At 40.6% G+C, this 12,559-nt stretch overlaps 1 protein-coding gene across 1 annotated transcript in view; it reads right to left on the bottom strand.

The window, feature by feature from the left end:
• Window positions 1–12,559, bottom strand: part of ITSN2 (intersectin 2) — a gene marked incomplete in the record, with an annotated part of 122,530 nt that overhangs the window by 39,067 nt on the left and 70,904 nt on the right. Inside the window, 6 exon segments of the mRNA XM_014583868.2 lie at window positions 791–982; window positions 2,131–2,227; window positions 4,118–4,239; window positions 4,321–4,366; window positions 8,264–8,430; window positions 12,344–12,408. Of these exon segments, the coding sequence (XP_014439354.2) occupies window positions 791–982; window positions 2,131–2,227; window positions 4,118–4,239; window positions 4,321–4,366; window positions 8,264–8,430; window positions 12,344–12,408 (689 nt within the window).

Raw genomic sequence — 12,559 nt, 5'->3', positions numbered from 1 at the left:
TTTTTTTTTTTTTTTTGGAGAGATTTTCACTGTAGGGCGCATGCGCTCGCCAGACAGACAGAGAGAGACATAGAGACAGAAAGCGAGAAATCACCCCCCAGGGGGGATGGTCACGCCGCAATCCCTTCTCCTCCATTCTCCTCTCGGGATCTTGGGCACGCACGCACACGCGCCCGGCGTGAGTTTTAAGCCACCGGGTCCAGGACGTGAACCGCGGTCGACTACGTGGGAGTCCAGCGACATAGCCATTACGCTAACTGCTGGTTCCCTGCACTCTTATTCTGAAAATACTAAAATAGATCTTGATTCATACACCACTTGTAGCACAGAGTAGCTATCTAATGAGTTCACACACAGTTTCAATAGGTTATGGAAGATGTGTGAACACGTGGGAATAAATGAGAAGGTAGAAGATTTGTGGCATCTGTACACTAAGAGTAATTCTGAATAGGTGAACAGTACACTTACTCGCTACTTTTTATTAAGCTGGAAAAGAACATCAGATGCTGGAAAAAGAGGATGGTGGGAGTTGCAGCACCAGTGTCGGTTATACTGAGGAACCAAAACATTTTTTTCAGATAATGCCTAATACTAAGGTCTGAAACTAAAAAAAAGTATTTAAAATAAAGCAGTTTAACTTTCGTCACTGCAAAAAGTTCCCTTTGGCTTTTTTCTAAAACACTAATTTGCTGTGAGTGCTGAGTTGAAGATCTGACCCAGAACAATAGTAAAGGCAGTGCTATTGAAGTCTTCACTCTAGGTGAGAGGTAAATCATTTGACATTACTCACACTGTTGACTCGGATCTGCGTCTGTTGTCATCTTAACATAGTTTGAAGGGAAGAGACCAGTCACCCCGCTGATTTCTCCTTGCCACCAGTCAGGGTCATCTTTGTCCATAACATTAATTAGTTGTCCCTTGGAGAAGTTGAGCTCATCTGCATTATTTGCTACATAGTCATACATAGCGATCACCTGACATACTGTAAGAGGAATGACAAAATAATTAAAGATTTGTGTAAGGATCAAATGTTAAAACTCTCCTTAGTATTTCGATGACTCAAACATTAAATATTAAATTGAACTAAAATTTCCCTTGAGCTGCCCTCTCTCCCAGCCTCCTTCCCCGACTATGTTTGTTTGTTTGTTTGTTTTTTAAAAAGACTCTCCTAACAGTTGAAAATCCAAGTATACTGGGACCAGCAGATGGCGAATGGATAAGTTGCTGGACTCCTACGTAGTTGACCATGGTTTGAGTCCCAGACCCAGCTGCTTAAAACTCTGCTGGGTATGTGTGTATGCATGCTCAGGATCCAGGGAGGAGAAGAAATTGTGATGTGGTCATCACCTCTGGGGAGTGATTTCTCACTTTCTGTCTCTCTGTTTCTCTCTGGTAAGTCCTATAGCAAAAATCTCTCTTAAAACAAAACAAAACAAAACAAAAACAAGTAAAATGTTTCACTCTAAGTATGATGTTGTAGAAATTTTACGTTGAAGAACAAGGACTGATGTGATTTAAGAACCAATAAACAGTTGGCTATTTCTAGAGAATTTTCCAGAAAGGAAGTTCTCAGTGGCTTTTAAGCAGAGGTAAAGATAAGACAAAAAATAATTTTTTTTTTGGAGAGGTTTTTGCTATAGGGTGCATGCACTCATCAGGAAGACAGAGAGATACAGAGAGACAGAAAGCGAGAAATCACCCCCCAGGGGGGATGGCCACGCCGCAATCCCTTCTCCTCCATTCTCCTCTCAGGATCTTGGGCATACATGCACACGTGCCTGGCATGAGTTTAAGCCACCGGGTCCGGTACTTGAACCATGGCCAACTATGTGGGAATTCAGTAACATAGCCATTACACTAACTGCTGGTCCTGACAAATTTTTTAAAAATTATTTTATTTAAGTTTATTTATTTAAATTTGACCTGAGATGGAGAGAGAGAAAGTGAGAAAGCAAGCTGCCAGGTCCAGGACTAGAACTGTGGCCGGCCAGGTGGGAGTCCAGTGCTCCTAACCACCATGCCACTGGCCGATCCCAAAAAGACAAATTTTCAATGTTTTTCAAACAGCTAGCTAATGTGAAAAGTTACTGAGTTTTAACAAACTTCCCACAAGTTAGCCCATTTCCATACCAGGATGAAAGGCAGGTGTGGTTCTTTCACTACTTGGACCCAAAAGCTTAACGTGGCTGGCAGGAAACCATCCCTTCTGTCGCTTTTTTCCTCTGGCCTATAAAATAACCAAAAGGAATATAAAATTCAAAGATTAGATTAAAAACAATCATTGAGATATGACTTAGAAAGCACAAAAACTGTGGCTGTATAGTTAAGAATTTAACCTTGTCCAAAGAAAGGCCTGGCCTTTAGTTATCTCTAAATCCCTGGAATACCCTGCTTGATAAAGAGTGTCTTAGTTTACTTGGGGTACTTGAGCCAGGTCAAACCTAGCAATGGGATTTACGGTGAGTTCTTCGGGTCATTCAGTGTAAGCTCAACCTCTGAAGGGCTTGGCACGTGAGCTCAGCCATATAGGCAATCATATCTATGTGAAGGTGTGCCAATAGAAACTCTGGGCACCAAGACTCCATGATTTCCTGGTCGGCAATACTCTGCACAGGCTGCTACACAGCACTGCCATGAGAGGTTAATGCTGTGTCCCCACTAGGAGAGGACAACTGGAAGCTCCCTTCTGGAACGCTCCTGCACTCTGACCATGTGTCTCTTCCCTTGGCTGATTTTCACTGTAATAAACTGTAACTACAAGGGTAATAGCTGTTAGTTCCATGAGTCCTCCTAGGGAATTGTTAAACTTAAGAGTAGTCCTGGAGACCCTCAAACTTGAAAATGGTTTCAGAAATGAGGGTGGTCTTGGGGACCTCTGATCTCAGAATTGGCCTTTCGGGTCAACATTAAATACTAGAAGACTTAGAACAATATGCATTTCAAGGTGCTGCTGAAAACACCATCTGTTGAAATCTACTGGGTGGTTATTTAGGCTCACAGTTCACTGAGTATTTCACACACATATTTATAATCTAAAAAAAAACCTTCCTAGTGTTCTAGTAAGTTTGAGCCAGCCCTTACAATGATGCAGACCACTGCAAACACCTCTTGGAGCTTTGTTAAGAATAAGTCATTAATAAAGTTTGTGGAGAAGGATGTTTTCTACTTAGTTGGGTCCATCTTCATAGTAAATCAGAACGTGGAATTTCAGGGGATTAGTCAAGAAGATATTGAAATTGGATCTCTATTTTCTTTAGGAATCCTAAGACTCTGATCTGCAAGAATGAAGCTATTTCTATTCCTCTTTACTATAATCATATTGAATCTTATATGAAAACCAGGCGTGGGCTGGCTGGTGGTGTGGTGTTAAGGCAGCTGGATCCAACATGGCCAACTGCACAGCTCAAGTACTAGACCAGGTGGCTTGAAAAAGACAACGGGAGACTGTGTGTGCATGGCCAAACTCCTGAGAGGAGAAAGGAGAAGGGACTGCGGATGGCCACATCGTCACATGGGGGGTGGGTGGGAGCTGGAGGGGCAATGCTTTCTCACTTTCCCTCTTTTTCTCTGTCTCTCTTTAGCAAATGCATGTACACTACAACAAAAATTTAAAAAATAATAAAATCAGAATCAGGCTTATCTATCTCTGCATTCTCTTCTCTTGCATCATTGTTTCAAAACCTGAAATATTACCTGTTGGGAGACAGTCCAACAGGTAATATCTCCTTAGGACACAACCTGACTCATGTCTTTTTCCTAGAGGCTACAATGCAAGCCTAGGGCTATCTAAAATAAAACTGATGGTAATGAAACTGATGGTATACTTTTTTTTTTTTTTTTATTAAGAAGGTGACCTGTGGTTAAAAATTATGCCCTTAGAAAAAATTATTCTTAAAAAAAAAGAAAAAGAAAAGTATTCTTTTGATAGTTACTTACAATGTAAACTCAACTGTGCTACAAATGAACAGGCAAAAATGAGAGCAAAACACAACACAGTACAATGTTGGTACTGATTACCTCTAATCACGATTTTTGGTGATCTAAAACTTTTATGAATTTTCTCTTTTTAAGTGTGAATTACTTCTATAATAAAATTGACAGATGTGAAAGAATTTACCTGTAACTCCCCTTGCCACCACCCACTTGTATTTTTCTTTAGAATTAATATTAACTGCCCTGGTGCAAGGCTAAGTTGTTCAGAACCAGAGGCAACATACGCAGAAGTTACTTGGGCAATCTCTGAAAAAAAAAAAAGAAGAAACTATGAATTCAAGACTACAACAGAGCAACTTCAGTGATTTTTCAACCTCTTATACATACCGGGTTTTTTGTTTGATGTTCCAGATTTGCTAGCACTCCCAAAACTCTGTAAGGAAAAGATACATTGCCTTATTATTTCTAGTAATCTAGATGTAAAATACAAGGTTTATTAGGAATTAGAGGTTTCTAATTTCCAGAATTTTTGTTTCTTTTAATAAAGATTGAAATGACAGTGAGCCTTATATTAACCAAGTAAGAATCTAACACTTATGTGGAAATCTGATCTGTTAGAGGAATACATTATATTCAAGTATACGATGTCATTCACTGACTCAACAGGGAGAGCTTGTTTTCTGAATCTTCCCTGGATATTAAACATGGTATCTAGGCCAAATGCACTCCATTTATCAGAGGGATTAGCATCAATGCCCAGTGTATACAATAAATGTGTCCTGCATAAGCTTATGTACACATAGAGTCTGAGAGACCTTGACTCATCGACAGCTCTAGCTGAGGAGTCAAGGTTTTATTTTAAAAAATTGTTTTTACCTTGCTCCCACCAGACTGACCATATCTGACATAAGAACAAAGAAATGATGCCCTAGGTAGCAACTTTGATCTGGCTGATTTTAAAGTATAAACGGGGGTCAGCTCCACGGCCTGGTGGTTGAGGCAGCTGGCTCCCACGTGGATGACCATGCAGTTTGAATCTCTGGACCCGGTGGCTTGAGAAACACACCAGGCATGTATGCACTGTATGCCCAAATCCTGAAAGGAGGGAGAAATGGAGAAAAGGTTTGAGCAGTGTAAGCATCCCGATGGGGGGGTGGTGGTGGTGGTTTCTCTTCCATCTGTTGCTCTCTGGTGAGCAAATGCATCCTTCAGTTTGTTTTTTGTTTTTATTTTTTTTAAACACACACACACACACACACACACACACACACACACATGCAAATAAAGATAAATTGTACCAACCATTTTTCTCGATTTAGTAATTTGAACAAAACAGGGAAGGGACTAAAAAGATTTTTTTCTGTTAGTGAACATAGATGCAAGACAAGTATTGAGTAGAATTCATGACAGTACTCCAAAATGGAGTTAACAGACACTCTAAGAGGTTGCATATATTCAGCTATTCAGTTTTCACAATAACACTATTAAGTAATTATGACTATCTCCATTTTATAGAGAAGGAAACTGAGACACAGAATGATTAGGTGACTTGTCTAAGGTCAGCCAGCTTCTAAATGGTAAAACCAGGAGTCAATCCCAATAGTGTACGTAATTTTACTATACCAATGATTCTCAACATGTGGTCTGTGGATCCCTATAAGTAGTCCTTAAGCCCCCTTCAGGGGTCTATGGGATGACAACTATTTTCACAAAAATACCAAGAATGTATCTGCTTTCTTCGCTGTGCTGACATTTACAGAGGTGGGTAAAATTGCTGCTGTCTTAGCATGAGTCACGGGAGTGGCAACCAATTATACTAGTAGTCATGGCATCCTTCACTGCCATGTGCCCACAGGAAAATAAATACAATCTATTTCACTTATGAGTGTCTTTGATGCAGCAATACAGATTGTACTAAATCTTCATCCACAAGTATACATCTTCTAAATTTTTGTTTCATTACAGGGTGCAAGCACTCACCAGAGAGACAGACAGAAAGTGAAAAATCACCCCGGCGGGGGGGTGGGGACCAGCAGTTAGCGTAATGGCTATGTCACTGGACTCCCACGTATAGTTGACCGTGGTTTGAGTCTTGGACCTGGTGGCTTAAATTCACGCCGGGCGCGTGTGCGTGTGTGCCCAAGATCCTGAGAGGAGAATGGAGGAGAAGGGATTGTGGCATGGCCATCCCCCCTGGGGGGTGATTTCTCGCTTTCTATCTCTCTCTCTCTGTCTGGCGAGTGCATGAGCCCTATAGCAAAAACCTCTCCCCCCCCCAAAAAAAAAAAAAATCCCCCCTGGGAGGATGGCCACACCACAATCCCTTCTCTAGTCTCCTCTCTGGATTTGGGCGCCCATCACATATGCCTGGCGTGACTTTCAAGCCGCAGGGTCCCAGACTTTAACCACACAGTTGGCCGTGTGGGATAAAGCTCATTACCTCCTCACCACCTGCAGCTCCTGTCTTGTAAAATTTTAAACACCAGCGTGCCTAACAGTTCTGCTGCATACCCGAGTGAGATGGGTGTCTCAAGGGAAAAGCACTGTGTGATGAAACGGTGAGCTAAACTAGGTTTTTCATGGAACGACATTATTTATAGTTGGCTGTTAGCAAGTAAGCTTGCCATTTCAAGGAAAATAACTAACAGGATTTGTTGAGAATAATAAAATTTGAGCTTTCGAAGGAAAATTAAAATTTTGGAAAACTTTTATCTACCACAGTGAGTTTGACAACTTCCTAGTACTGAAGACTTTTCTGATAAATAATATTAATAAATATGACTTTTTTTGTTTGTTTTTTTGAGTGGTTTTTCCTATAGGTCGTGTATGCTTGCCAGAAAGACAGAGACAGACAGAGAGACAGAAAGCGAGAAATCAGCCCCTGGGGGAATGGCCATGCCGCAATCCCTTCTCCTCCATTCTCTTCTCGGGGTCTTAGGCATGCACACACATGTGCCCAGTGTGAGTTTAAGCCACCGGGTCTGGGACTTGAACTGTGGATGACTACATAGGAGATATGAGAATCTGGCTCTTTTTCAATTAGGCCAGACATTAAGGAGATTTGTATAAATAATAATAATAATAAAAAAAACAATGCTACTTTTCTCACTGAACTTTTCTCGAAAAACAGTTGCTTATCATACAAAGTAAGTTATTTATGTTACTACATAATAGATTTAAATGTTATTTTAAAATAAGTGAACACTTAAATAATTTCAGTTTTAATTCTAATGTGGTAAATATCACTGGATATAACCTATATACTTTAAAAATGTCCCTAAATCCTCAATAATTTTTAAGACTATAAAAAGTTACTAAAACCTGGGACCAGCAGTTGGCATAATGGCTGTCGTTGGACTCCCATGCAGTCAACCACAGTTTGAGGCCCGGACCCGGTGGCTTAAACTCATACCGGGCGCGTGTATGTGCATACCCAAGATCCCGAGAGGAAAATGGAGGAGAAAGGATTGTGGTGTGGCCATCCCCCCTGGGGGGTGATTTCTTGCTTTCTGTCTCTCTGTCTCTGTCTTTCTGGCGAGCACACGTGTGCTATAGCAAAACAAACAAACAAACAAAAAACCAAAAAAAACCACACCTCTCCAAAAAAATAACTTAATTAAATTAAATAAAAAAAAAAGTTTGAGGACTTCTGCACAGCATCATACCAGTGGTGAAATGCAAAGAAGCTGAAGTCCGGAGTGTGGGCAGAGTCACATTCAAGTCACATTCATGTCAGAGCCTTAAAATAAAGATCTACAAACTCCTTCCAGGTGGTCCTTTGTGAACTTCTCCAAATCTAGAACTACTCCCTTGCTTCAGTTATGAGGCTCAGTCGTAGCAAAGTTCTTGTTCATAGAATTTCATGAGTCTCTTCCCCCTTTTTCTCTTACTGGAGCTTTCTAGTAGACCCTACATTTTTTTTCCTTCAGTTTTTGCTACAGGATGTGTGTGTTCACCAGAGGGGGTGGGGGATAGGAGTTGAGAAGTCACCCTCCAGGGAAGATGGCCACACCACAATCCCTTCTTAATTCTCTTCTTGGGGTTCTGGGCACTCACACATATGCACCTAGCGTGGTTTTCAAGCCGCCAGGTCCAGAATGTGAACTGGGAAGTTGGTCGTGTGAGATCCAGTCACCTTAATATCCATGCCACCTGTTGACCTCCATAGACCTTATTTTACTGGAGCTACCTAGAGTGATTTCCTTATAATCAAAGCAGCGTTATTAAAACAATATATATGATCTGTTTTAAGTATGAATATTAATCACAAAAATGGAATGATTTTCTTTTGAATGGAATGATTTTGTTTTTAATACCAAAATAATTCTACCTCTTGATCTTTTGGTTTGACATAGTTTGATGGAAAAATTCCGGTTCTATCTCCAATACTTCCGGTCCACCACTCTCCATCCTTTTGAGTCACCAATATTTCTTCACCTTCAGTGAAAGTTAAATCTCCAGGTTCTACACTTGAATATGGATAAAGTGCAATATATTCTGTAGGGAACAAAGCAAAAAGTGGATACTGATTGTAAAATTTGGAAGTAAAAATGAAATTAGGTTAATCACCAAGATCTTGCATAAACGCACTTTGAAGACTTTGTGCATTATGGACGCCTAATATAAAAAGGTCTGAAGGTTGGAAAAGAAATGAAGCAATTATCTAGTAATTCTTTTTTAAAAAAGTTATCTTGTAGCCTGGTGGTTAAGGGAGCTGGGTCCCACATGGCTGGCACAAATTTGAATCCTGACCCCAATGGCTTGAAAATATGCCAAGTGCATATGGTGCATGGCCAAAGTAACAACAGGATGGAGAGATGAAGACAAGGTTGGATCAGGACCACACCTACTGGGGGTGTTTTCTCCCTTCCTCTCTCTCGCAAGCACATGTGCCTAGTCACGGTCTAAAAAAAAAAAGATTATTTGATTTAAAATAAGCTTTACTATGGGTTTTTTTCTTTCTTTCTTTTTTTTTTTGCACTTGCCAGAGGAAGGGAAAGTTAGAAATCACTTCCCGAGGGAGATGGCCATGGTTCAGTCCCTACTCCCCCATTCTAGTCTTGGGATTTGGGGCACGTATGGACATGCACCCAACATGATTTCCAAGTACCTGGGTCTAGGACTCAAACTGCAGTCAGCCGTGTGGGAGTCCAGCGTCTTAACCACCACACCACCTGCTGGCATCATCATGGTTTTAAAAATATATATATTTATTTGATTTTATTAATTATTATAATTTAATTTGACTAGAGAGACAGAGAAAGATAAAGGAAGAAAGCAAGCCACTAGATAGATCCCAGACTCAAACTGTGGTTGGCCATGTGGGAGTCCAGTGCCTTAACCACTGCAACACATGGGGTTTCTTTTATTTCTGTTTTATTACATTTTGTTAGTCATGATAGGGCATATATGAATGAAAGAGAGAGCAGAGACAGAGAGGCAAGCACTGAACACAGGGCTCAGTGACACTGCAACCCCCTTCCTCCAGGCCTCTAGGCTGCCGAGATCCTGGGCATGTACGTATATGCCCAGAGAGTTTTCAGGTCAGTTGGGTCAGGGACTCGAACCATGGTTACCATGTGGCTTCTAACTGTGGTCTAGTATTACCATGGAGGCTGGGTCTGTTTTATTATTTATCACAAAGATTTACTACAGACTGCAAATGGATATTAGAAATTCTACTTTACAGATAATGAAACTGAGACAGTGAGTCTAAGTACTCATTTGAGAGATAATGAAGTCAGGATAATACTAAAAGATATTTTAAAACTTTCTCATACAAAACACATTTTAACCTGCTAAACTCCTCTCTGCTGTGTCTTATGTATGCAGCTATAGGAATGCCCACACGCAGCAGACAGCAGAGTTAGAGGTGCCGCCACAAGGACCTCGTTGCCAGCACAGTGCTTAGCTCAAGCAGATGCTCAGTAAATATTTGCTAATGAGTGACCTGAAGGGAAATGTCTCGATTTCTATATCGGCTTTAATTTTTGCTCTTCTGAGTACTACCACTGATGACAAATAGCAATGGGGCTTTAGAAGTCTCTTTCCTAGTTTTATTTGTACCTTCCCAGATGGAATTTGATCTGGTATCATCAAATAAATCTGATCAGAGGGATTGGCAGATGGTGTAGTGGTTAAGGCACTGGACTCCCACATGGCTGACCGTAGTTTGTGTCCCAGACCCTGCGACTTGAAACTCATGTTCGGTGTGTGTGCGTGTATGCCCAAAATCCTGAGAGGAGAATGGAGGAAAGGGTTACAGTGTGGCAATCCCCCCCTGAGGGAGTGATTTCTCACTTTGTCTCTCTCCAGTGAGCACACACACCCTTGGACAAAAAAATCTCTAAAACAAACAAAAACATAACAAAAACTATTTGATCAGGAAACATCTATAACCTATTCACTATCCACATTGCCAGCATTACTCACCCTAGCTGATTTAGCTAGACCAAAATGATTGCAAGGCGGAGGTGTGCCGCACAGGTAAGGTCCTTTCCAAAATGCTCCTCACTACTTTCCTCGGCTCCTCTCACAGCACTCGCTCCACGGCACGCGGACACCGACAGCCCTGGATGTACAGTGACCTGAAGTCCTAAACTCTTACCAGCGGGCACTGGCTCAGGCCCTTGGATCTGCCCAGAAGCTCTTTCTACCCCTTTGTCACTAGGCAAGATCTTACTCAGAATCGAGTTGCTAGGGACCAGGTGGTGGTACAGTAGGAACACCAGTGGACCTACATAGGAAAAGCCCTGGTTCACGTCCCAGGGCCTCCCTAAGCACACCAGATGTGTGCACGTGACCATGGTCCAGGGCTGGCTAGGCCTGGGGTTAGATTAGGGTGCGAGGACCCTAATAGGCATGACCCACCTCTGTCTCTCATGGCAGAAAAAAATAAACTTAAAAAAAATTAAGTTATGTTCATTCATTATAGCACTTATCACAATGTATATTTATCTCCTGCTAGTGTGAGCAATTTGGACACTTTTTTCAAAGTTGTATCTTTCAGGTTTTAGCATTGAGTCTTCAACATAGTAGATACTGAATAAGCTGTTCGATTTACCACGAAACCGATTCTTTCTCAAGCAAAATATAAATGTATTTCAACTACTCGACCAATTTTACAATGGGCATACATTTCATTTGTAAAAATATGTAACTATTAAATAAAAATATTGTTCTGAAGTTAGGGTTAGATGATTTTTCATTACATTAACAAAATCAAAATATTGGATGGCTGGAAAAGTCATGACGCATTTTTGCATAGGAAAACATGTCATGACTTTTCTGATGACTCAACAATTTACTAATCAAACAATTCACAGAGCTGTAGAAAAAAAATCTTGCTGGTCGGGCATAGTGACACACACCAGGAATCCCAGTGACTTAGGAGGCTGAGGTGGAAGGATTGTGAGTCCGAGGCTGGCCTGGGCAAAAAAGCAAGACTCTATCTGAAAAAGCACCAGGCACGGCAGTGTGTACATGCAGTCTCCGCCAGAAGGCTGAGGCAAGACAGGCCACATGGCAAGACACTGCCTCTTTCTCTTTCTGCCCCGTGGAGAAAACCTTACAACAAAACAAAACAAATGCTGTCTTTTAAAAAAAAAAAGAAAAAAGGGGGACCAGCAGGTGGCATGGTGGTTAAGGTGCTGGACACTCCCACATGGCTGACCATGGTTCGAGTCCTAGACCTGGCAGCTTGCTTTCTCACTTTCCCTTTCTTTCTTTCTCTCTCTCTGTGTCTCTCCCTGGTCAAATTAAAAAATAAAATGAAAGAATAAAGTAAATAATTCTTAAAAACCCAGATACCTTTATAAAAAAAAGGAAAAAGTTATTTATAATATTTATAATAAAGTATACCTTGATTTCAAATCCTACCTTATTTATATGATACACTATAACTAAAATACAATGTATAAAGTAAATGTACTAAACCTTCTTTACCATCTATCCATCTATACTCAGTCATCACAATTTTTATGTGATATTATTTATTGAGCTAGTCTATGATGAATTTTTTAAAAAGAATTATTTACTTAATTTATTCATTATTGTTATCTGTTTCTAATTTGCTATAGTGCATGTGCACGAGAGAGAGAGAGAGAGAGAGAGAGAGAGAGAGAAAGTCACCAGGTTCCAGACTTGAACCACAGTTGGCCATGTGGGAATCCAGCGCCTCAACCACCACACCACCTGCTGGCCCCAGAATTTTTATAGTATCGACTTTCTGACAGTGTCAAGTATTTTCAGCCATATTTTTCCTATAAACTTAATATTCATATGGAATAGACAAGGGTAGGTTTTCCTAACCTTATTTTACAATGAAGTCAAGAAACAGGGAGAGTAACAACTGTGCATAGTCAGAGCAGCTAATGACTCCCATCTAATTTACAAACTGTCAAAACCTTACCTTCTCCAACTGGATAAGCTGTGGAGGTAGGTTTCTTGTTTACAGCTGCATACAAAGCTTCTGGCCTGCCAAATAGACACACAAACAGATAAACACCACCAAAACAAAAAAAGACATAAGCAAAAAACAAAAAAAGTGATTTAAAGAATACAGGTTTTAGCATTGCTTCTTTTAGGGCTTTCTCAAATTAATCTAAATACTCTCTTATGTACAAAT

This window comes from Tupaia chinensis, unplaced genomic scaffold, assembly GCF_000334495.1.
Source record: "Tupaia chinensis unplaced genomic scaffold, TupChi_1.0 Scaffold144952_1, whole genome shotgun sequence".
Taxonomy (NCBI): domain Eukaryota; kingdom Metazoa; phylum Chordata; class Mammalia; order Scandentia; family Tupaiidae; genus Tupaia; species Tupaia belangeri.
Note: the sequence above shows the minus strand (reverse complement) of the source record. Positions and strands in the feature narration are given on the sequence as shown.